This window comes from Nuphar pumila, chromosome 13 (assembly GCF_984573655.1).
Source record: "Nuphar pumila chromosome 13, dmNupPumi1.hap1.1, whole genome shotgun sequence".
Classification (NCBI taxonomy): Eukaryota; Viridiplantae; Streptophyta; class Magnoliopsida; order Nymphaeales; family Nymphaeaceae; genus Nuphar; species Nuphar pumila.
Window position 1 is genome coordinate 61,844,910 of NC_143261.1, and position 27,536 is coordinate 61,872,445.

The 27,536-nt window shown below is 36.0% G+C and overlaps 1 protein-coding gene across 1 annotated transcript in view; it reads left to right on the forward strand.

The window, feature by feature from the left end:
* The window catches only part of LOC149818509 (uncharacterized), a 639,703-nt gene that overhangs the window by 453,746 nt on the left and 158,421 nt on the right, over positions 1 to 27,536 (forward strand). Inside the window, exons 10-12 of the mRNA XM_089986232.1 lie at positions 6,083 to 6,187; positions 6,823 to 7,122; positions 16,594 to 16,613. Coding sequence (XP_089842358.1) covers positions 6,083 to 6,187; positions 6,823 to 7,122; positions 16,594 to 16,613 — 425 coding nt within the window. The remainder of the gene's footprint in view (positions 1 to 6,082; positions 6,188 to 6,822; positions 7,123 to 16,593; positions 16,614 to 27,536) is intronic.

A 27,536-nucleotide genomic window follows, 5' to 3' on the forward strand; every position in this document is an offset into this window, starting at 1 on the left:
ATTATACTTGAACCTCGTCCCACGAGGTTAGTTTTCAAAAATGTCCCATCCAAGTTAAGGGCTAAGCTTGTGTTCTTTTCAAAAATCCTTATCTTCGTCTCAACCTTGAGACTTCTTCAAAATTTCTCCTTTTATCATTTTAGGATATTCATCCCAAGAATCCCATCACGATTTCTTCATTTTCTTCTATCCAGATTATTTTCATTCTCGAGGATTTCGTTCTCTTCCCAAAAACCCTTTCAGAGTAAGATACAAAACCTGAAAAATAAATCTTTTAAAAAACCGATTCTTTCACACCCAGTTCAGACCTTTTGACTGGGGCATTTTTTTTTTTTTTAAGAAAATTTGGCGTGTCTTCTTTGCCGCTAAGCTCGGCTCGCAACCGGCTTAGCAGCAAAGAGGGGCATCTGTGAACACCCCAAATTTTCCAAAAATCCAAAAATTCCTTCTTTGCCCCTGGGTCCATCTTTTAAATAATTAGGTCAAATTTTTGATAAAATTTCCATTCATTTCTTAGATTTGTTGGAAACCAGACCCAATCTTTCATTTCTAACCCATTTTCTGAAGAATTTTCAAAAGAACAATGTTAAAATTCTCAGAAAACCCTTCTTCTGTAAATATTTAAAAAAAAAAAAAAAATCCAAAAATAGTCTTTAATCTCTCATTTTCCCTAGTTTTAAAGTCTTTTTGTCAAAAATACAAAAATCAGAAAAACACAAAGAAAATACAAAAAAAAAAATATAATAATAAGCTTTTAGAACCACCTTTTGAAAATCATCTTTTATTTAAGTCTATCTTTTTTTAACGAAAAAAATCTTATAAAAAGAACCTCGTTTTGGAAATTTTATAAAGTAGAAAGACATGCTTGAAAATAAAAACCCTAATTCGGTTTTTTTCTTTTGATAGGGTCGCTCTCTCTCAGCCTTCACAAAACCTCTCTGGAAAAACCCTCTTCCAAACCCTTTTCTTTCTCTTTTCCCCTCTCGGCTTCCCTTCACGAGCCATCCACTGAAACCCTCTTCCCCATCGCACCCCTCCGAACCACCCATCGCGGAACCACCCGCCTTCTCCTACCTCTCCCGTTGATCTCTAACCGACCACCCTCTCGAATCTTCCCCTTTTCCCCTTTAAAAAAGATCACGCGGGTCTCTCCTCAACCCATCCGCGCTTCACCCCTCCATGTTAAATCCTCAACGCTTCTCCCTTGAAGTTTTCCCCGCTCCTTTCCTTCCTCCTCTTTCCCCTGTTTCCTCTTTTTCCCTGTGTTTTTCCCTTTGATCGACTGAAAATCCATCGTCTAGCAAGCATTGATCAAAAGACATCACCTCCTCTTCTTCGATTACCTGATTTCTGTGAAACGACGGCTAAAAAACAATCGTTCAATCTCATAACCCATTACAGGTAAGTAACCATTTTTCTCTCTTTTCCACCTTTTTTTTTTAAAAAAACATCGTTTCCCCTTTATTTTCAGTGTTCCTTCGTCCTGATTTCCGTTGTTCTTCTTCATTTCTTTTTTTCCATTTTATTATAAGAGCACTAATGACAGGATCGTCCTGCATACAACAGGGTCGAATCCTCCATTTGCTACAATCAATGGAATGTTTATTCCAATAAATTCTTTCTGTGTTTATCAAGTTTGCTCAGTTTTTCGATGAAATATCTGTTCCAAACTTGATTTTCCTGCTTTATTCTCACGACTTTCTGTTTGCATTTTCTGTTCTTTTTTTTTTTTTCTCTCTTTCTTTTCTGTTTTTCTCATTTTATTGCTTCCTTTTTTTTATTATTCCCCTCTTTAATTTCTGTAACATGCCGTGGGTGTATGGGTTCGTTGTGATCACTTCCATTCATGGTTGCATTTTTTTTTTATTTTTTTTTTATATTTTTTTATTTTACCTGAGTAGTTTAGCCGATGTCTTCATTATGGGTGTATTTGGCATCCTGTCCATTCTTTCTTTTTAAACATCACTAGTTCACCTTTTTTTTTTTACCTCTTCTGTGCTTATTATGTAGTTCAATATAGCATGATATCGTTTTTGCTAGATTTCCCTTTCGTTTGGATATCTTTGGACACATCGTGTATATATCTCGGATACATCCGATCATCATAAGTTACGTTATAGGCATCTTTGTTGATATCCGATCATCATAAGTTTTTGTTTGGATAGCATTCATTGTTCCCCTGCATCTCTTCTTTAGGTGGTCTGTTTTATTTCTTTTTTGTTATCTCCTGTTGCTATTCGTTTGTTCCAATATTAATTCAAAGTCAAGATGCTGTTACTGCTTGGAAAGAAACGAAGAGAAGAATATGGTGATGATAATAATGATCCTGCTAGTTGACAGTTATGATATTAGTAACTCACCAAGAATCCTATACTAAAATCCATTGATCCACTGCTATCAAGGCCAGTCAGTTGTCATTAGGGAAGGCAAGATGAAAACGAAATACAACTTTTTTTTTAATACTAAAAACATCCCACGAATCTAGGGTACATCACAGATTCACATCCCAACACACCAATCATCCATTTTAAACCATAATTTAAAATGAAATAGTTCAAACCAAAATTAAAAATTAATAAACTTTAACTTTAAGTTCATAAAGTTTAAATCAATCCCATAACATATAGAATCCAGCAACCATAATAAATTTTGCCATCTCTAGCAAAACTAGTCGCATCATCACCTACTCGATTAAGTTTGAGAACTCACAGTTCTCATACAAAATATTATATTATCCAATAGTAAAGAATAAAGTATAAATCCACTAAACATCAAGTTTAGAAAATATTTATGTGCACATAACGATTCAGATATGCTTGCAACATAAATAAATTCAAGCATACTTGCAATATCACATGATACAAAAATCGATGCATATATTATGCATATACAATACATGAACCAATACAAATTGCATGAAAAACTTTTATCTCCGTATAGAATGTTTCTTTTGAATGCATGTATATGTTTAATACAAACCAATTTAAGTTATTCTCCTAACCACTTCGCGGATACTAGCATGGGTAAAATTCTGAGGTCCAAGGTAGATCCCAACTATATCTTAATCATACACAATTATATTTTATTATGTACTAGGATCTCATATATGTTTCTCGATCGACTTCGAGCATCATCACCCAATGTCGTGACGACAAGGCCTACACATCCTCCAACACCATTTTTCTTAATATACCAATATGCTACAATTGAGCCAATCTCACGATCCTCGACAAAATGGTGGAAAATTTTCTACAATCATGGCTAGGAACATGAACCTCCATATCGGGTTCTTGGGACAAACAATGCAAATGTTGTTCAGTATCCTCATGGTCCCTCATGACCGTCATCCAAGGATCCCACCATCATCAGAGGACAATCAAAGAATCATATTATTGGTATATTGTTAAGGTCTCTTATACCTCTTTAAGTTATCATACACTCTTTCCACAAAAACATAATGGATCTGTATATCCATAACATGCACCTCATCATGCATCATCTGATTGGGCTACCACCCTACTCAGTCATAACAGTGTATCATTATATGTCAATAAGTATAATTAATCATATGCATCATAAGACAATATAAATAATGCATTCACATGATTATTACAATAATATTTTACTCACACACGGCCTCAATAGGCCCATGTATAGCTTAATCATAAGTCACAATACAATCTCATTCACCTTTCGAACCGTCTCATACATTCAAGTAAACATTTTGCATTATGCGACATATCATGTTCACAAGCCACATACCATAATAACATATTATACATAATCATCATAAGCATATATAACATCACATTAGGCTATACATTATTATCATATTGCATATAATAAACCTGGTTCAAATCTGGAACCAATACATGCATGTAATTCAACACATCACATGCAAACTGGCAAAAACAATTTACATGCAAAACTGTAAAAACAGAATCTTACATGTTCTTAGAAGCTCAAACATAAATCATATAAAGTGATTCTAGATCTAAGATTTTTAATGTACATTCATATACACATTAGCTATCTACAAGAAGAAACCCTGATCTAAACCCATTCAGAGTCAAGAAATAAATTTTTTAGAAACATCGATTATTTTTTGTTCACTGAACAGTCTAGTCCGGTTTGATCTTTTCAAAGAAAAGTTAGTCATTCATCACACATAACGAAATAAATTCTAAATTTTTTACTATGGTTGGCTTGATATGTCTAACAGATGTCCCCAAAAACCCAGACTTAATTTTTTTTTTTTAAATAATTAAAAATTTTGTAATACAGACTATTTATATTATTTAGCAAACTATTTTTTAGAAATTACAGATTCTGGACCAAAATTTCAAGATTTTTAATTCTTAAACTGTAAATAATCTGCCTACATGATTTTTATCGTGTGTTCTACCATATATAAGCTAACACATATAAAAATATCAACCATAAATCTAGAATAATTTGGGAGGTATAATTTTTACAAAAATATGCAGCCTACAAAGATTTTCTATCGGGACATAAATTTTGTGTCGACTTGCGGAGGTCATATCTCTAAACCCGAAACTCATTGAGCTCAATTTTTTTTTGAATTGCTTCTATATGTCAGAAACATTTCTAAATTCATAATTTATGGGTTCATCGACTTGAAAACTATATTTTTCTTTACAACAGATCGAAATAAAAATACATAACAACATGCAGTTTTTAAGAAACACATCAAGAACTTTATGTTTTCATCCAAAACACTAAGAATATGCAACCAATGATTTTGACTCATCAAAAACATATCATATTTATACATAAATATATGTAAGCATGTTACATATATGTAACACAGAAGTATCATGCATATCATGAATTAAACACAATAACCAACATTTTTACTTAAGATAATATATTTTTCTCAAAATTGATTTTTGAAAAAGGATTTTGAGTTTATAAAAACATCCAAACAACTTTATAATCCATCAAAATCATATTAACTCCAGGCATAAACATATCCAGCATGTTACAAATATCAAATCTAACTTATAACATGAATTTAAATACGAATCTACATCATTTTTCATTAGAAAATAGGTTAAATCGCTTCTGCAAATTAAAATGGATATTATGAAAGCAAAATAGGGTTTTAAATATGAATATAACATAAATCGAACCATAGAAACATGATTTCATGTTTGATCGACCTATCCTAAATTCTAAACATGTTGAATAATGTAAAATCTTGTACCCTAATGTGAATAAAAATAAATAAAATACTGCACACGTGAATGAAGATCAAAATGCAACAAAGCTCTCTCGAAAACACGAAAGCGATCAAAAATATCTTCCTTAACGCAAATGGTTGTTGTCTAAAGCCAAGGTACAAACCTTGTATCAGATCAAACACCTAAAAACAAAAGAAAAAATGAGTATGATGGGATATCAGATCAAACACCTAAAAAATGAGTTAATCCGAATGACTTTTGTTATCAGGAAAGTCCTTATTTCTCTAACTTGTTTATTGAAATGTTTGAAAATAGTAACAGAGTTTATTGCTTTGCTAGTGCTGACGTTGGTTTTCAAAAATGCTGTTTAACATCTATAAGACTTTAACAACACTTCTCAATTATTAATTGTGATATTTTTAATGACATTTATCTCATACTTCAAATGAGGTTTGCATATAATGTATATTATATATAATATATATTATATATAAAATATACATTATATTCTATGTTGTATATATAGTATTCTATGTTATATAACTTATATTAGTATTATTATATACGGGCTGAGCCAGGCTACAGGCAGGGCACGGGCTGCCCGGCCCGGCCCAATCTACTAGCATTTAGTCGGATTGCTTTTTAAAATCGGATCCAACTCCGAATCCGATTTCGTGAAGGCCTTTGTTTGGAAATTTATAAGAAAACAGAGGCTATATATGGAATGTCAGAAATGTGAGGCCCATGCCTGGAATAAGGGGTAAAATGTTGGCCTTAAATGGGATTTTCTCAAATAAATACGAAGGAGAGAGAGAGAGTACTCCAACATAAATACGACGACCAATTGAAAAAAACGTCGTTCCCTTGTTTCCTGAGAGAGAGAGAGAGAGATGCAGATCTTTGTGAAGACCCTGACGGGGAAGACGATCACTTTGGAGGTCGAGGGTAGCGATACCATCGAAAACGTCAAGGCCAAGATTCAGGTGCTTTGGAGGCACAGGAGATCACGCCTCCCTCTCTTTTTTTTCTCTCTCTTCGTGCCCTTTCTTCCTTTTTTTTTCTTCTTTTCATTTTGTTGGGCGCTTTTGGTTTGTTGGTATTGCTTTTCCGAGGGATTTGTGTCAGGAGCAGGAGGAGAAACCGGTGCTCTGAGTATGAAATTTGGTTTTTCTTTTTCTTCTTTCTCATTTCGAACTACCGTTTTGCTGATTGGTAGTGACATACCCATCTATTGATTCTCTCTCTCTCTTGATGGAAGGGCTCATGTTTTTGGCTCTTAATTTTCGTTTTATTTTTTGTGGTCTTGCTTTTAGAACAGAAAAAGGGTTCACAAATCCATCTTTTAGCTCCCCTTTGAAGGAATGTGTTGGGTTTTTGGATTACAAACTTTGCATGGATTAAGAAGTTGAGGTTTGGGCCTTTGTGTGGTTCGGCTGGTTTTCTGAGTTTCATCTTTTCGGTCTGATTTCTGAGACGGGGATTTGGTTTATGACGAACTAATGAGTTCTTTTCTGTTGTTCTTTTTGTTTTTCAATGGATTCTTTTGGTCCTATTCCCTCTTTTCAATGTTCCTTCAATTGTTTTCTTCTATTGGTTTTGTGGGTGATAGTCTAAATAGAGAATATGGGTGTTATGTTTTCTTCTGGATAAAGAAGGCATTCCCCCTGATCAGCAGAGGCTAATATTTGTAGGGAAGCAGTTGGAAGATGGGAGGACTCTTTCAGATTACAACATCCAGAAGGAGTCCACCCTTCACTTGGTTTTGAGGCTTAGGGGTGGAACGATGATCAAGGTGAAGACACTTACCGGGAAAGAAATAGAGATCGATATCGAGCCAACCGATACCATCGACAGGATCAAGGAGCGTGTGGAAGAGAAGGAAGGAATCCCGCCTGTACAACAGAGGTGTGGTCTCTGTGTTTTTCACTGATTGCCGATGGGTTTATCCGATCACTTAGTTTAGAAAGAATTGTGTTTTCTTGGTTGAGCATTTGCGTGTAAGTTTTTGTTTCTAGTGTCCCTCTGATTTATCGTCTTGTTATTTGGTTTCACATTGTTTAGTTGTTCTGGAATCTGAATTTCTCTTGTCAACCTTTAATTGGTTTGCTTGGTTATTTATATCTTAAATTTCTTCATTTGGTTTTCTATTCAGCCTATTTTCCTAACTGATGTTTCACTTTTTTTCTCCATCATCGGCATTACCGTTACTGTTATATGTTTCCTGCTTCTTCGATTGTCAAGCTGGGTAACTATCCCTAGTTGGGTTCAAATGTTGCACACCTTGGCTACTATAATGCAACTTTTAATAATCTAGCTATCAGTGTAATCAGTTGTTATCTGTGCATTTGATTGTCCCCTTGGATAGCTGTGCCCAGCTCCCCTCTTTTATAACTGGTTCATATGATCTGTTTCTCAGTTCTATCTATTTTTGTGTGCTGGTTGTAGTGATGGCATTTCATCTCATCCTCGCTGTAATATGTATGGTGTCTTTTGTAGGGGACACAATCGAGTTCTGTCCTGCTCGTACAAATACCTATCAGTGTACAGTGTACATGCTTTATTAAAGACGGATAATGTTAACTTTTCATCTAATTTTCTATTCATATTTTCTTTCTATAATTTGTCGTAGATGGCTTATTGGATTAGAAAGTTTTGGTGTTTGGGAAATTTTGACATTGACCTTCTTTCACTTTTATTTCTTGACATGTGCACATATTTTTGCAAAATAGGGTGAGATGTTGAGTTCCATGTTGTGTGTGTGTGTGTGTGTGCTCGCTTGTGCACATGTGTGTGGGTGTGTACATGTGTGTGTGTGTGTTGCGGGCATGTGTATGCATGGTTGACAAACCAAGAATCTCAGTCAAATCTCAGTTGACCTGCAACTCATGACTTGGCAAGTCAACTCAGCTGACTTGGGAGTTTTTTCTTAATATATTTAAAAGTACAATTTTTCATGAAATAAAACTATATATTTAAAATATTCAAAAAGTTATGAAAATGTAAAAAGAAGAAATATGATTAACATGAGAAATTAGAAGTCACATATCATGTCATTTTTAGTGGTTGTTTTGATAACCAAGTATATCTATGAGTACCAAATCAAGTACAAGTATGTCAATTAGATGCATGTGGAAAAAGTGTAGAATGCTGTAAAATAAAAAGGTATTGGATTTACAAATTTAATCACATGGGACATGGAGATATTCAATTAATTGCATCTACTGTTAGATTGCAGCGCATAGGGAGAAATCTGCCCATGTCAAAAATCACAACTTTTCGGTTGTAAAAGGACTTTTTCACCCTTCACACGTGAATTTCCTTTGATATGTGAACTTCCCTCTCAAATATCCAAATATGTGAATTTTCTCTTACACATTTGCGAATGTCCTTATGCTTTCACATTTGTGAATGTTCTGACCTTCACATGTGAATGTCCAAATGTCTTCCTGCTTGTGCTCTTATGTGATTTATAGTAAAAAGAGTTTGTTGAAAAAAACTGACACTCCAAAAGCACGATGGGCATTTGGCAACACTTCAAAAGTATCACTAAAGCCTTTAGCAAAGCTTTTGCCTTTAGTGCCGCTTCAAAAGTACATATTTGGGAGAAAATCGTAAAATAAAAGAACGTCGTTTGCATATTTTGGGAGGACATTTGCATAAAATTTGCTATCTCCCTGGTTATAATTTTGAACAGGGTGCCTAAGAGTGAAATTGGTCTGAACTTTTTAATCTCAATCTCCTAGGTTATTTAGGAAAGAGGACCAAGAGGGATTCACCCCCATCTCCCTGGCAAACATGAGTTTCTATAAAGATCGTTAAACACTGCCATAAAGTCTCTCTGGCATGCTGGCCAAGCCACCTTAAAAAAATCAACAAGGAATCCGTCCACCTACGGGGCCTTGTTGTTGAGGAGTTTTCATTTTGTTTGCTTGACTTCATCTACCAATAAACCCCTGTTCACGAAGTCTTGCACCCTCGAATCAAAACAACCCATGGGGGTCTCACTTATGTCAAGAGAGTCCTCACCCATATTGGAGGTAAAAAAAAGTCACTAACATATTTTGTTGCCTCCCTTTAGATTTCATCATTCTCATAAAGATGCCCTCCAATTGACAAGGCCAAGTGAAGTTATTTCTTCTAGAGGAAGCGAAAGAACTTAGTGTTTTTATCGCCACAACACATCTAATGTACTTTGGATCTTTGCTTCCATTTAATCTCCTGCCTTGCTCTTCATTCTGATATATCATCGATCAATAGCTTTTTCCTGTCATTTAATCCCTCCACCTCATGTGCATCACCCCGCCATGCTGCCATCTCCCTCTGCATTAAACATAGTTCCTCTATCTGCTTGAATCTCACAACCCCTTCTCCTTTGGATCACTCAATTAATCGAGTTCTTATGTGGTTTATTTTTTTGTGAATATAAGAACAGCCTAAGCGGCTACCTGCGGGTGGGCTCACCATCCTTCTATGCTTTCAACCAGCTTTGGGTCCCTCAACTACCATAGTTCAAACTTGAACCTTCGATTGCTCATCCATCTTACCTCCCATTCGAGCATTATTGACGTGTGATCCGAAATGGATATAGGCACCGCCCCATGGTGGCTCGTCCATCACGGAGTCGCTCCCACCACCCCTACTCACAATGAACCTTTCAAATTTCTGCATGCAAGGGTCTCTTCTCCTGACTGACTAGGTATAAATGTTACACCAACCTTGTGAAAATGGATTTCAGAAAAGAGATCTCAAGCCTAGAGGCACGTTCTTAAGATCGCTATCTTTAGAACTTCAATCGCCCCACTCCGGGAAGACCGAAGATGCGAAAAGGGGTTTGATGCGACTGAGTTCCCAGGATACAACTAGGCTTGAACCTCCAGAGAGTCACTGCTTCGCAAGGACAGATGATCTCTACCACACTTGTACTCTGCAAGCCAAATCGAGAAAAAGGAAGAAGAAGATTTTTTTTTTTTTTTAGAGTCGTAAAATTCTTGTATATTCAAAAGACGAAATAGAAGATATTTATAGACTTTTAGAGAGGCCAAAACGTTTTGCGATAAATGAGATTAATGGCCATAAATCTGACAGTTTGAAAATAGGACGAAAAAGACCTGAACGGTCACCCACCTTTGACTGTCAATCAAAGGCCTCCAAAACCGCCCAACAGTCACAATGCAACATTAACTCGATATGCATGCAACTTAAAGCTTTTCAAACGGCCAGATAACTCAAACCGAAAAACAAAATGGATATTTTCACCTCATAAGCACCTCGCACCGCTGCGAGCGTGCAAAGTGCAAAGTGCCACATTGCGCCTCAAGCGCCCTTGCGCACGCGCGTCCGTTGCTGCACGATGTGCAACAACGTCCGCAATCCACCTAAAGAATCAAGGCTTACCAAAGTAAAGAATAGATAACAAGATCTCTATTTAAACCTCTTGAAAAACTTTTCTCTCTTAGATATGGGACTAAACTTTTTCAAAACTCTTTTGGTAGTAATCATTAATATTTTAAAACTTTCCTAACAATCCCCCACTAGTTTTAAAATATATTTGGCTTGCATAGAAACTTATGCATTAGTGAGAGTGTCTGCATGACTTGAACCCCCACTATTTGAAAGAAAACCTAAATTAACCAAGGTGCTAAGTGGACTTACCTTGAACTTAGCTCCTTATATTGTTAACGGAGTTTTCAATCATACATAGGTTTCCAAAAGTACGATTGTGTGGATTTCATATTGGCACATTTAGAGCCTTGTGCTTTCCTGGATTCATGAGTGCTCTAGAGAATTGCCAATTCTCATAAGAAATGGCTCACATTTCTACACTCATATAGGTGAGTTTGTCTAGGTGTACTGTAACACACACCTTAGCCTTAAGGCCTACAAACTCATTAAGAGCTATTAGCTCAACCCTCATATTAGTTACAGCTCATGAGCACACATCAATAATGGGCTTACATAAATATGCTCAATATTTGTCATTCACCAATTTGTTTCCCATTGAACCTATGCATGTGGGATCTTCAGCGCTCTAGGTTGGGTATCCTTAGGTGATGACTTAATTCCCATTCCCCTCGAAGTTTTATTGATGACATCTCTCGAAAGGCCTTTCGTAAATGGGTCTGCCAAGTTTTGACATGACTTCACATATTTCAATGAAATAATATTGTCATCAATCATTTGTTTTATAAAACTGTGTCTTAGACTAATATGTCTAGACTTCCCATTGTATTTCATATTACCTGCTTTACATATAGCTGATTGGCTATCACAGAACATTGAAATAGCAGGTATAGGCTTCTCACCTAGTGGAATATCCACTAGCATATTTTTAAGTCATTCAGCTTCTCTACAAGCAGATGCCAAAGCAATAAACTCAGATTCTATTGTAGAATGAGTTATACAGGTCTGTTTCTTAGACCCCCATGCAACTGCTCCTCCTCTAAGGGTAAAAACCCAACCACTCGTAGACTTGAAATCTTCAAAGTCAGTATTCCAACTTGCATCACTATACCCTTCAATAACAGCAGGAAACTCGGTATAGTGAATTCCATAGTCTAAAGTATGCTTTAGATATCTAAGAATCCTGTTCACTGCATTCCAGTGTTGATGACCAGAATTATTAGTGTATCTACACACTTTACTCATTGCATAGGCAATGTCAGGCCTTGTGCAGTTCATTGCATACATAAGGCTACCTACAACACTGGCATATTTTAATTGTTTAACACTAGCACCATCATTAGGAGTCAATTTCATATTTGGATCATATGGGGTGCATGCTGGTGAACTATTAAGATATCCATACTTTGTAAGAATTTTCCCAATATAATGTGATTGACATAATACAATGTCATTTTTATTTCTTATAATTTTGATTCCTAAAATAACATCTGCAACACCCAAGTCTTTCATACAAAACAAGGAAGATAAAAATCTTTTTGTTTGATTTATGCATTCACTATTGTTACCCAAAATAAGCATAGCATCAACATATAAACAAATAATAATAATTGAGCTACTATCTACTTTACTGTAGACACATTTATCCGCATCATGAATTTTAAAACCATTATGCACCAGAGAACTATCAAATTTTTCATGCCATTGCTTAGGGGCTTGCTTTAATCCATATAAGGATTTCTCAAGTTTGCAAACTTTGCGCTCTTGCCCTAGCACTACAAAACCTTCAGGTTGCTCCATATATATCTCTTCATCTAATTCTCCATTCAAAAAGGCCGTTTTCACGTCCATTTGATGAATTTGAAGCTTATATATGGCAGCCATGGCAATCAGAATTCTAATAGTAGATATTCTGGTTACAGGAGCAAAAGTATCAAAATAATCAATACCTTCTTTTTGTTTAAAACCTTTTGCAACCAAACATGCTTTAAATTTATCGATTGTACCATCAGCTTTTAATTTCTTTTTGAAAATCCATTTGCAGCCAATAGTTTTGCAACCAACAGGTAAATCCACTAATTTCCATACATTATTAGACATAATTGATTCTATTTCATCATTAATAGCTTCTCTCCAAAAGGCAGCATCTTGAGAAGACATAGCCTCTTGAAAAGACACAGGATCATTCTCAATTAGAAATGTATAAAAGTCAGAACCAAAATTAGTTGGTTTTCTAATGTGTTTACTGAGTCTAACTTCAGTTTCTGGTTCATCAATACAATCATTAGAATATTCAATCATGTCATTTACAGGAAGTTCATCTACTATAATCTGGCTGCCATCAAGAAGAGAATCAAATGCATTTTTATGTTCTATGAAAGATGCATCTCTAGATTCTACAATAACATCATTAACAATGTCCAAAAATCTATATGCTTTACTATGTTTAGCATACCCAACAAATGCACATTTAAATGCTTTAGGTCCAACCTTCTTCCTTTTATTTTCTGGAATTTTAACATATGCTAAACAACCCCAAACACGAAAATAACTAAGATTAGGTTTCTTACCAAAACACAATTCATAAGGTGATTTATCAGATTTAGAATAAGGAACTCGATTAAGAATATAACAAGCAGAAAGTATAGCCTCTCCCCATAAGTTGGAATGCAAACCCGTATTAAGCAGCATAGCATTCATCATTTCTACAAGTATTCTGTTTTTCCTTTCTGCTACTCTATTTTGTTCAGGAGTTCTAGGAGCTGACGTTTGATGGATAATACCATTATCTTCACAGAATTTATCAAATTCTCCACCTAAGTATTCACCTCCTCTATCTGTTCTTAAATGTACAATATTTGTTTTAAACCTATTTTGTACCTCAGCTAGATAAAGAAGAAATTTGGAAAATGCTTCAGATTTATGTTTCAACAAATAAACATAACAAAATTTTGAGTAATCATCTATAAAGGTAATAAAGTACCTATTGCCACCACGACTCAAAACAGTATCCATCGTACACACATCAGAATGCACTAATTCAAGCAATTTATAATTCTTTTCTACACTAGGAAACGGGAGTCTAGTTAGCTTAGTTTGAATGCATGTCTCACACTTATGTTTATGTTCTATTCTCACATGACACGGAAGAAGACCAAAGTTATTCATATTATGAATGCAACGAGAATTTATATGTCCTAATCGTGAATGCCAAAGAAAATAGGAGTCAACCATATAAACAGAAGTAGTAGCTTCATTTATGCTCATCTTGAACATACCACCAGTGGCAAACCCTTTTCCTACAAAGATTTTTTCTTTGGTCACAGTTACAATCCCAGACTCAATAACAATCTTAAAACCATTTCGTGACAGGAGATCTGCAGAGATTAAATTTTTTCGAACTTCTGGAGCATAGTGGACATTCTCAAGTGTTAGGACTTTCCCGGAGGTGAACTTAATTTCCACACTTCCTTTTCCCAGCACTTTAGTTGAGGAAGAGTTTCCCATAAAGAGATTGCATCCTTCCCCCACTACTTCATACGACTTGAACAAGTTCCTGTCGTTTGCCACATGAACAGTGCTTCCAGTATCCAGGTACCAGTCTTTATTTGCAGCCACCATAAAGGTTTCAGAGATTACAGCAACAAGCCTCTCCTCTGACTCATTTGGCTTAAGACCAGTCTTCTTCCGTTCTCTGCATTCTCTAGCAAAATGGCCAAACTTGCCACAAACATAACAACTACTTTTCTTTTTATCAGTTGGCTTTTTCCCTTTCACAAAATTCTTTTTGATTTTCTGGGTTTTCATGATTTTGCCACCCTTGTTACTAACAAAATTCACTTTAGGATAACCTTCTTTAGGACTCAAATTCTTTTTGTCACGAAGACGAGTCTCTTCCTCAATTCGGATGTCCTTAAGAAGGCCATCTAAAGTAATTTTCTCATTTTTATGTTTTAGGTGATTCTTATATTCTTTCCAGGAATCCGGCAGCTTCCCAATGATGACAGCAACTTGGAAGTCATCATCAAGATATATACCTTCTCCTTTGATCTTATAGGGCAGTATTTGCATCTCATGAATTTGAGCAAGTATAGGCTTATCAACAACAATAGAAAAATTAACATACTGATCTACGATAAACCTTTTGTTACCAGCATCTTCTGCATTGTACTTGATCTCGGAGAGCATTCCACAACTCTCCAGCCGACTCCAATGGTGAATACAAGTCAAAGAGAGAATCGGCTAAAGTGTTCAGGATATGCCCTTTGCATTGGTAGTTGTCAGTAAACCACTTCTCTCACTCTTTCTTTTGTTCTTCTGTCTCAACTTTTCTAGCAGCGACAGTGGGACAGGGCTTTTTGAGAACATAGTCAATATGAAGCTCGGATAGCAAGAAATAGACCTTTGATTGCCACCGCTTGAAGTTTGACCCATCAAATCGATCGAGTTTTTTGAGGTCACGGCTAAGCAGATTGATGGAGTTGGATGTTGAACCAGAGGCCATAATGAAGTTCTAAAATTGTTACACCAACCTTGTGAAAATGGATTTCAGAAAAGAGATCTCAAGCCTAGAGGTACGTTCTTAAGATCGCTATCTTTAGAACTTCAATCGCCCCACTCCGGGAAGACCGAAGATGCGAAAAGGGGTTTGATGCGACTGAGTTCCCAGGATACAACTAGGCTTGAACCTCCAGAGAGTCACTGCTTCGCAAGGACAGATGATCTCTACCACACTTGTACTCTGCAAGCCAAATCGAGAAGAAGGAAGAAGAAGTTTTTTTTTTTTTTTTTGAGAGTCGTAAAATTCTTGTATATTCAAAAGACGAAATAAAAGATATTATAGACTTTTAGAGAGGCCAAAACGTTTTGCGATAAATGAGATTAATGGCCATAAATCTGACGGTTTGAAAATAGGACGAAAAAGACCTGAACGGTCACCCACCTTTGACTGTCAATCAAAAGCCTCAAAAACCGCCCAACAGTCACAATGCAACATTAACTTGATATGCATGCAACTTAAAGCTTTTCAAACGGCCAGATAACTCAAACCGAAAAACAAAACAGATATTTTCACCTCATAAGCACCTCGCACCGCTGCGAGCGTGCAAAGTGCCACATTGCGCCTCAAGCGCCCTTGTGCACGCGCGTCCGTTGCTACACGATGCGCAGCAACGTCCGCAATCCACCTAAAGAATCAAGGCTTACCAAAGTAAAGAATAGATAACAAGCTCTCTATTTAAACCTCTTGAAAAACTTTTCTCTCTTAGATATGGAACTAAATTTTTTCAAAACTCTTTTGGTAGTAATCATTACTATTTTAAAACTTTCCTAACAATAAAGTCACCCGAGATCTGTAAATCCACCATATCCAACTCAACAAAATCAACAAACTGCCGCATACTGCTAGTATATCTTTGTTCTCGGTTGGATTCATAGGTACGTAGAAAATTAAATTTTTTAGTTATGCACCAATTTGCCAAAACTCTTTTACCCTAACAAGTTAAGCTCATCCTGGAAAGCTCTTTTTAAAGCAAATATAGTTGGAGCATATACTAATGTGAGCATTAAAAAAATGCTTGAATTTAGCTCTTCAAAATACACCATGATCGAAAATAGGCCTTTGTCCATAACCATACCACTAATACCTTCCCTTCAAACCACCAAAATATCCCCTGATATGCCAATCGAGGAAATAAAATCAAAAGAACAACCTCGCCAAATTTGTGCAAGGAAACTGACTTCAAACATTTCCATCTTTGTTTCCGAAATACAAACAATGTCCACCTACTACCATGAGTAATGCAATAACGGCCCCCAAACCATATCTACCTTCCATTTTAAAAAAGAATGCCTCCCGTTCCCACACCCTCATGATTTCCCCCCTTCCATTTAAAAAAAATACTTCTTCCATTCTCCAATTGTTTTGCACCTGGCCTTTAATGCATGAGCACAGCGAACGAGGAATCACCTCCCCCTGCCACTGCTGGAGGGGAACCAACTCGACGATCGGTGAGCTTTCTTGGCCAGACGAACTGGCACCAACAACGGATTCCTTTCGATGCCAAACCAACCACTGATTCTTGAGGCGGGGCTGCCATTGTTCAGCGATGGCCTTGACAGCCTTGCAGACCCGCTGGTCCCTACTGCCCCCATGACAACAATCTTGCTGGGGGCTGATGAAGTTGTGGATCCAGAATCAGATCCAAGTCCAACAAAAAAGAAGAAAAAGTGATGAGATTGAGATCCAGGATTCAATTGGATCCGTAGTTAGTATTTAAGATTTGAATTTCTGTTTTGGGTTTGCTTTCAAATCTTATCCAAAATTCATGGTAGAGTTGGGGTTTTAGTTTTTTATAAATACTTGTTATGAGAGAGGGATTAAGGGGAGTTAGAATGATTAAAAATGGCTATTTTCTTGAGTTTTATGTAATTTTTAGTTTTCTTTGCTTTTTTCAATTTCAGTGCATATAAATAGTGTAACCTAGTTTTATGGTAAAATCAAGCACTCTTGATTTACATCAGTTGGTATCTTGTGACAATGTCATGAGGTGTTCAAGAAAAGAAAATGACAGAAATCATGGTTGAAGCAAAGGATAAAGTAACAGATTGGCCGACGAAACTAATATCCTTGAAAGCGACTATGGTGGAGATCAGCAAAAGTCTTGCCATGCTGGGATGAACAATTCAATCAAATTAGGAGAAAAACACTATGTTTGAGGCGTTTATGCGATGATTATACGTGATTCGTGGGAAGACACCCATGAAACAAAGGTTTTGACCCTTGGTAACATCCCACTAATGAGCAGCGAAAACGCTCGAGAGACTGCCAAATCTTCCTCTTTGGTACAAAACGATGACAGAGGAGGGCCTCATCCCTCTCCTTCTTTTCTGGCTCCTCCCTTCACGGCGACTCTACACCCTCCCTTTTTGGCCACCTTTATCACCGCTTGGAGGACCAGCCCCGACACACTCAGCTCTTCCTTGTCGGTGGATGAGAACTGACAAGTACCTGTCGCCCTGGCTGATGGGCTCGACGGTGGGTTGCAACTCACCGTTCGACCCTCCATGGACTCAGCAGCCATCGTGCTGGGGCACCCCATTGTCAAATTGCCATTGTTCGGTGGGTTGCCGCCGGATAGGGTAGGCTGACAGGGGGCAACCACCGACAGACGGCCCTGGGCCACCGCCCCCCAAGCGGCGCCCACCCCTCACACGGGTTCCTGAGTGGGAGGGTACCCAGTTCATCCTAGGAACCGGTTCTCATAACCGGGTCACGGCAATAACGGATTTCAACACCCAGGACTTGGTTTCGGGTATTTGGGCCTCAGATCATAGCCAGTTTTCATCGGGTTTGACCCCAGACGCCCTACTTTCGGGTAGTGTAAGTCCAGTCCAAGGTATTATACCTCCAGATTAGACCCAAAACCTTGATTTTAGTCTAAATAATTAGATGCAAGCCAAAACTAGACCTAATTGGTCTCGGATGGAGCTCTAGTTCCAATTCAGACCAGCAGACCCAATATAATTTTGGATATGGATCAGGTCTTAACTAGGCCTTTTACCCTCAAAGCTCAATCCAATATCTGACATATACCAATCCAATTCGACGATCCAATATCCTCTTTCGATTGTGATCCGGTTCCAAGCCCGATATCATTGCCACCCAAACTTAAATCCGACCCATGAACCGAACCTCACCCAAACCCAAAATCAACCTCTTGAACACCAAACCTACCCACAACCACACATGTATCCTAGTTATCCCCCACCTAGGCCTACACAAATAGGGATGGCAGTGGAACGGGGAAAAATGGGATTCGACTGAACCTGCCCCGTTTGGACTGGAGATGGACATAAAACGAGGAATGAACCGGGGATGAAGGTGAAAATCAAAACTTGTATAGAGATGAAGGCTGGATGGACTTACTCTTGCCCCCGCCCCATCACCGATCCCCATTAATGAAATTATTAATATATCTTTATATATTATAAAATCTTCATATATATACATATGTTCCTAATCTTAAACATTTCCTCTCCTTATTTTCTTCTTAATGCTCTTAAAATAGGAATAAAGTTATTTTGAGACGGGGATGGGGACAGCATCAGTAATGGGTCTAAACCACTGTTGTGAGAGGCGTACGCCTCAGAGGCGAGGCGCATGCTCAAGGTACTGAGGCGTTGCTGTGATGCGCTTAAAGCTAATATAAAAAAAAAACTGACTGAGCATTAAACAAAGGTCGTTCTGATGCAGTCGAATACGCATTAAATTCAATCGGCATTATCATTTAACAATGTACGCTTGGAAATAAATTTGGGAGAAAAGTTATCACAAATTCAGTCATTCTTATGTTGTGAGAGGCGTACGCCTCAGTACCTGAGGCGTATGCCTCAGAGGCGAAGCGCAGGCTCAACACCTTGCTTCGCCTCATCGCATTTAACAACCTTGGTCTAAACACTTCCACTCCTTATTTTCTTCTTAATCCTCTTAAAAGTATATGCGAAAGTCGTACTGGATTTGTAGATATACATAAGAAATATTTACTTAAAGAAAGTTCACACATTTCTTGTGACATTCTCGCACATGATTTGCAATGTACTATATTTACAAAAGGACAAAAATATTATTAAAAAAATTGGGAAAAAGATTTTGGATGTGAGGGGATTTAAGCAAATTAGGGGACATTTTGAAAAATGTGCCATTTTTACAAGGACAATACAATTATTTTACGAAGAATATGTATCCTTCTCTTTGTATATATATATATAGGTAGGTAGGTGTTTTTTTTTGAGTTGATTTACAAGGAATCCCCCACCTAGATCATGGCTGCTTTTTCTGTTTGTTGTGAATAGCATCCAATTAGCCTCATTTTATATACATTTGAAAATTGTCTTAAGCTCCTCTTTGAAAGGAGACAAACTAAAACTTTTATAACATTTATTCTTTTGCTTCTGTTGTATGTGGCTTCTTGTTCATTTTTGTCGTGTAGCGGTTGTATTCTTGTGTTTTCTCTGTGCTATTGTGTAACTTGGGCATATTAATTTATTACCTTCTGTTTATATTTTCAAAATAAAATCTGTCATTAAATGGTAAATGGCATATATTGATAATGCGTGTTCTCCCACACTTTTATTGAAAAAATCTTGGCAAAATGAATAATTTTTTAAAAATTTATAAATTGAAGTAAAAAATATGTAAAAAAATTACTCAAATGCCAAAAGCAATAAATATGTCTCATCCATTGTTTTAAAATTGAAAAAGAAATGAAAGATAGGAGAGTCCAGAGGCCGAAATAAATACTTTCTTGCTTAGGATTAAGTTACATTCAATATTTATTGCCATTAATTAGTTAGGAGAAAAAGATTGAGAGAGATGTGAATGATAAAATAGGATTATCAGCCAAAGTTTTTTAAAATCATTTATGAAACATAAATTATGATATTTTAATTTTAAATTATCACAACATTTTGAAAAATATCGTGATATTTTAAATGTTAGAACTGATGAAAAGATATCATAATATTTTTTTTAAATATCATGATATTTGTGACTGTGCTTATACCTTCTTCCATTGCCTTAGTTTTCTTTTACTGCAAAATTCAATTTTATGTTTTTATGAAAAACAGCTGCATTACTTGAGTTTTATCCTTACATACTTGTAATCACCATTGATAGTTGCTAACTTTTGTTTAGTTGCAAACTATGTTGTCAAAAGTGATATGTGGTTACCTAGTCAACTGGTACTGCCTACCCTACTTGTGTTCGCCTAATCCTCCCAGAGCCAATCCCTAGTTAGACAACACAGAGTAGGATGACATTGTTTTTTATTTTTGAGGTCTTAAATTAATCCTATGCACTTAATTCCTATATGCTGTTTTTTGTGCTTATTTTCTTTATTACTTGAGAAAAATGATTGCTTGGGCCTTGTTAGGGACTGTTGCAATCAGATTGATGTCAACATATATTCTTGTTAAAACCCACACACATACATGTGCACACATGCATACACAAAAATTTGCGAGTCTCTATTACAGCTCAATGTTTCCAGAAGAGATGTTCTTGTAAGAGTAAATATTTAGTGCTATGCTGCTATTATGCATTTTAGAGCATACTAGGATCAGCATAGAGAATCTAGTACAAGACTAATGTGTGTTGCCAATTTGCCCTTATCTTCCCTTTTTAAAAAATTTCACAAGGTCTATTATATTCAATGATAAAATGATTGTGGGGGTGCGCTTCTTAGGAGCCTTAGGAGGTCATTGTTAACATAATTCCTGCTTGCATGAGTAATTCAAACCATTTTCTTCTTCCTAGGTGTGGATTAAATGACATAATCGATGCCGATATTCTTTTTAGAATAATTTCTAGTGTATCAGTTGAAATTTTGTATTGATTCTAGTGGAGTGGGTATTATTCTTGATCGTAAAGATACCGATGCTCGACTTTGGAAAGCATTGATGATGCATGAAATGCACATCATGTTAACAAGTTTTTCATGCATTTTGTAATAAGTTTAAGGTTTTAAACCCATATTTAGATGTGTTTTGATAGTAAGGGGTTATTGTTCGAATTTCAGAAAAATCGGAGTTAAAATGAGAGAGTTATGACTATTTTAGTGATTGGGCACGGATTTCGAGGTGGATCAGATACATATCCGACCCAATTAGGTTACTTGGACCTTGTATCATCTCTTAGAAAGCCCAAAACCCAATCCACACGCCTATCCATATCCATTTCAAAAAGTTTTGCAGAAAACCCCCCAGAAAGTGGCGCCTAGCAAAAATTTATTTTTTAACCCTCTTTCTGAAAAAGGTCAAAACTATAAATAGTTTTTTTTAAAGAACCCTAGGCGTCTTTGGCTGTGTTTGGACGCCCCCTACAGTGACTCTACAGCAGCAGCTCCTTCCTCTCCATCTCCCCCACATTTTAGCCATTGAAGACCGGTCTATGCTTGGATTCCAAGCATATTTCGAGCCCTCTTTCGTTTTCTTTTCATTTCTTTCTTTCTCCTTGCTGTAGTTTCACCATTTTTCTATATTTTTGCAGGTGTAGCAGAGGTGGAGACCATTAACCTTGTGCGGGAGTGCGAAACACACCACCAAGGTGAGCCGGCCCTACCTCCATCCGGCTTTCTACACCCTCCGATCGAGAATCGACTCACATTCCATCGTCGGTGGATCTCCAACGTGTAGCAGCTGCAAAGATGCCATTTTTTGGTGAAGTACAGCATTATCGAACTGTGTAGGATGTCCATCTCCAGCCACGGTCCGCTCTTCTTCATCCCCCCGGTCGTCGGATCTTCCAAAAGGTAGGTCTTCTTCTTCCTTCTCTTCTAGCTAAAACCGAAAGTGAGTGTTGGTTTTCTTTTCTTTATTTTCTGAGTGTTTATTGTTTTCTTTTTGTTTTCAACCTTAGAATAGAGTCCGTGCATAGACCAGCACGTTAGATCTAGGTTTGTTTTATTGTTTACATGTTCGAGTATCGATTTTCATCATTTTTTAAGAAAAATGTGTAAATCGGCTAGAGGTTATTCTAGCCGATTTGGGTTGTCTTCTCCAACGTGTGTGTTTGTGTTATTTCTACAGAAAAAGCCTTCAAAAAGATTAGTTTGAGTTATTTTGGGTGTTGGGAGCTTGAACAGAGGCGTTTTTCATTAAAAATCCATAAATCGGCTAGATCCATTCTAGCCGATTTTGATTTATTTTCAGTTTTTTTCTTAGTTCGGTTTTTGGCAGCAAAGCTGGGTTAGTTGAACCTATATAGATCATATTCCAGCGAGTTTACTGTAGATTTATTTTGATTTGAGTCTATGTTGACGTTTGAATTCTTTTGTTTATTCCTCTTTGGTTTAGAAATGTTTTTTGATAAGTGCGTGTAATTTTTGTGTTTCAATTTGTGATTTGTTTGTGTGGTGGACATTTTTACAGTCTAGTAGAGTTGTGTGGGGGTAAATTCAGTAGTTTATGATATTTCTAATGAATGTGTGAGTGTTTTATTGTTTGAGTATTTTAAGCATATTGGAAAAATTATCAAAATCGATTTTTCGTAGAGTTTTGGTTTTATAGTGTTTATGTAATGTAGTGTGTTTCGGTTTTTCATGAATTTCAGCATAGTATTATTCATGTTTTCATTTGTATAATTAGGAGTTTTGTTTTAGATAGTTTAATTTAGTTTCTCAAATTGTTTGGTATTTAGGTTTAATCATTTTTTTTAGTTTGTAAATTTTGTTTTTTTTTATTTTATTAGTCTTCTTCTTCCCCAAGGGGGGCGGCAGCCATTAGAGCTCCCATTGAGCTCTCGGCTATTTTAGGTAGGACTTGATTGCAATTAAGTAGAGTTATTAGGTTGTCTACATTCATTGTATTAGGAGTTTATTGCCTTAGACGTTTTTAGGAGTCCAATGAGGTAGGTGAGTTTTAATTAGAGTAACTCATTCAATTAATTTAGAAATTCGTGTTTTCCATTACTAACCTCTCTTTATTATAAGTAGGTTTTGAAAATTAGGTTAGCATTAATTCCTAGGAAATCGATTTTCTATTTAAGTTCTTTTATTTACTAGGTAGATTTAATTTTATTTAGTTTAGAAAGTAGCACCAATTGAAGTTGGCGATTTTGGAAAAAGGAGGTTCTTCAAAAGTCGTGTGAGGTATTTAAGGAAAAAATGAATTTTGAATGGGCATTAAAGAAGGAGTTACTCCTTAACTTTGGAAAGTGTTTTTGGCATTAAACAAAAATTCCAATCTAGGCTCCACGATTTCCATAGATCATTAAAAGCACTTTAATTCCATCTTGAAAAGCAAAAATCATGGATTTCTAGATTGACCTTTTCAATTTTCCAAAAGGAGCTTTAAAGGCAATTAAGGAGTGTAACCCCCTCTTTAAATGGGGCGATTTTTGAGAATCCAAAGCATTTCAAAGTTTGGATATTGGTAATTATTACATTCCTTTTCCAACCCTCTCCATTAAAATCGTTAACTTTGAATTAATTGTAAGAATTAAGAGGTTACTACTTTAGTCTAAACCTAACCTAGTCAAACCGAGCCTAGGTCGAGTCAAACCCTAGTCTACACCCCTTGAGTCTAGTCAAAATCTAGCCTAGCCTAAGTCAAAGCCTAAATCACACCTAGTCGAGTCAAACCTAACCTAAGTTTAGATCCATCTAGTCTATCTCACCCTATCTAACCCAAGTCGCACCTAGTGAGTCAACCCGAACCTAGTTGACTAAGTCAACTCAATACTGAGTCCAACCTAGTTTTAGTTAGACCTAATTGAGTCAAAACCCTAGCCAAGTCTAAGTCAACTGAACCCAACTAGTTAGATCAAACCTAGTCGAGTCAAAGTTAGTTCAAGTCGAGTCAACCCTGACCCGAGCCTATATCCCCCAACCTAAGTCAAACCGAGCCTATTTGACTAAGTCAACCTTAAACCGAGTTCACACTAGTCTTAATAAGCCTAACCACAACCAAGACCTAAGCCTAGTCAAGTCTTAGTTCAACCCATGGTGAGTCTAGTTTGAACCTAATCGAGTCAACCTTATCCAAGTTAACTCAACCTTAGCTAAGTCAAAACCGATCCATCCTAAGTCAACCGACCCTAGTCCTAGTCAAACCCGTGTCTTTTTGTTCCATATTAGTCCCATATTTTTTAGATTTAACTCATAGTGATTTTAGATTAACTAGTATAGTTATTTCTTTAATTGTTTAGTTACAATTTATATTTGTTGATTTGATGTGTGTTTGTTAGTTTGTTGTTTGTTGATAAGTTAGTTAGTATATTGTAGTTAGTTTATATTTGGTACAGCATTTAGTCATATAACTACATTATTTAGTGTTTTGATAGTAATTGCATTAGTATTTCATTTAGTGCATAGTCATAACATGCATGTCATATTTCATGTAGAGTTCATTTAGCTTCATTATAGTTAACATCTGCATATAATCAGTCATATAAGATTAATTAAGTTTGCATTGCATGTAGATTACATTCTTAGTGGGTAAAATAGGTTCACAAAGTGAATAGTGCATTCAACGAAAAACCCGATTTTTGCCCTATCGCACAAGCGTTATTTGCTGTGCACAAATTTCGTGTTTTCCAAATTTTTTTATTCTATTCACTTTATTGACGTGTTATTTGACTACAGACAAAATTTCAGCTCATTCGGAGTTGATTTGGTCTGATTTTTAAGCGTTTTGCGAAAACCGCTTTTTCTGGATTTCAAATTACAGGACTTTCAATATCCTGATTTTTCTCAGATTTGAAACGCTTATATATGGAGTTACAGATACTGTTTTTCCATTCCGTAAAAACTGTCAGATTGTTTAATCTATCAGTTGCAGAACAGAACAAATTTTGGGAAAATCGGACTTCGTTTGCCTTGTCAAACAGTGGTTTTCCGATAACCTGTCAGAATTATATTTTACACTAGTTAGGGGCAGTTTCGTAATTTTCTTAATTTCGGCATTTTAGACCTATTTTCAGTAGTTTCTGCATTTTAGGAGTTGCATAATCATCATACAGCATTAGTAGAATTAATTTAGTTAATTTTAGACTTAGTTTAGTATTTTATTTAATTATTGTTTGATAAGTAGCATTTGTTTTATTATTTTCGTAAAATTAGAATTGATTTTAGTATTGTTGGCATTGTTAGAATAGAATACTAGCTCTGTATTTTTCTATATTTTTAGGTTGAAAAGCATATTTAATTTCCAGGGTTATTATCCAAGTGCGAAGATCATCTAATTGGCGAAAAGACGGAAATACCCTTGGTGTGGAGCAGAAGATTTAGTTTTTTTTTTCATGTTCACTTTAGTGTTTAAATGTAATTGTAGTAACTTTATAATTGTAGATTGATATGTGTAATTAATAAATCAAAATTTCTAGAAATATCTTGATTAATTCCTGTTCCCTGAGGATTCGACCCGTACTTACCACTTTGTGGAAAGTCGGTTTTTATATTTTTGGTTGACGATTTTCCAAAGTTTTATTGAAAACAATTGTTTTAAAAAAGAGCATTTCAAAGTATCAACCAAGCATCACACAATTTCACTTTCGCCCACTGATTAATTGTCAAGCATTTCACAATTTACTAAGTTCTTTCCTCATTCATGTATGTTATTCAGGAGCTTCATTGTTTCCATTGGTTAATTGTTAAATGCAATTGAGTTTCCCAAATAGTCTGAGTCATATATTGCAAGTTTATATGACATGATTATTCAGGAGGTAGTGATGCTTTTTCAGTTTCCAGAAAGTAGCGAAATTTTTTTACTAAGATTCTAGCTAGATTATGGGCGTAATATCTTTCAATGTATTATGGAATTATCTGTGCGCATACATTTGTTCCATTTTGTATAGTTGTCTTAAGGTGAGGCAATTAATTAACGATTTAACTTGAAATGCAAGTGTTTATGTTCATATATAGTTATGCTCATCATTGTTGTCAGATATCCTGAAGGTATTGTAAATCAGGCGCTCGACGACATTTTTGCAGATACTTTTGGTAATGATGTTGACAATGATTCAGTTATAGATTTAGATTCGGAAAGTGATGGTCTTCTTTCTGAGGTAATGCCATGCTCTTCTAAAAATCTGGCCTCATCTTTTTCTAATTCTTTATTTATTTATGAAAGAGTTCTGAATTCTGATATTGGTTTCAGGATTTGAATGGTTCTTATCTTGTTAAAGATGGAAGTGATGATAATTCAGGTTGGAACATAATTACAACAGTGAAATTTGGTGTTTGAAATATCCTAAATTTTTGTTTTAGTAAAATCGCAAGAGGATATTTTTCAATATAATTGCTGTTGCTGTAGATGAAAGCTACCATACTGCTCTATCTGAGCAGAACAAGACAATTCAGGTGGAACTCGTGAAGCAGAAAAGTAAGTTAGATCGGCTGAAGAAAAAGGTAAGAACGACCTTGTACTTAATTAAGACCTTGAAATGACCATAGATATTAAGCTCAACATGATGGTATGTCTAACTAATATAAACATGTAGGGTTTGTTTTAAAAAATTTCTCTCCTATTTTGAAGACAAAAAAATTGATGGCTCACATTCATCATTGTAATGCACTTAGTTTTACCCAAAATGAACTAATGCTAGGGATGTCAATCGATCACGTTTGAGTCAGGTATCTGAAAAGTACAAATCTGATTAGTTGAATCGGTATAGCAAATGAATCTGATTAATAATCAGATTCGGATGCAGTTTTCAGATTTTCATTTGAATCTGGATCCAAGGGTAATCCAACCCAATTCCTTATAAAATATATCTGATTAGCTAACCGAGTACAGGTTCAATATTGCCTTTTCCATCCAACTCTAAATTTGATTAAGCTAGATCCGGATAGGTCAGATTCACTAAGACCTAGATCTCAACTGAATATTTCCAGTTTACTGCCCTGGCTAATGCTCAGAAAGATTTTCATGTTATGACCCTTGAAATGTTGTATTCTTAAGTATGAAGGGCATATTTAAAGCAATAGAAGTGCTTTTTGTTTTTTATTTTTGCTTTTGTGTTTGCTCATAAAAAGAAAACAAGTGCATCTTTTGTGATATAGACAACTCTTCATACTTCTTTCAGTACGGCATTATTTCTGGATGCTTGAAATATTAATAAGGTTATGTTTGCTTCATTGTTTCACCAGGACCCAAATTTTGGTGAGTTTCTGGAAAAGCATAGTTTGGAGCTTCAAGCTGCAAGCAATGAAGAAAAAGTAAGACGTCCATCACTTTCCAGTTTCCACATGGCCATCATTGTACTGGCTTTCGACATTCTATTATCATTTTATCATTGGTAGGACTCCTATTGATATTAAAAAATTCTGATGCCATAAATGGTTGTCTTCTTAGGTTGTATGTCATGTCGGTAGTCATGTTATCAAGCCTACTCTTCTCTGTTCTTTTTCCTTCACCCTTTTTCTTTTGTTTTTT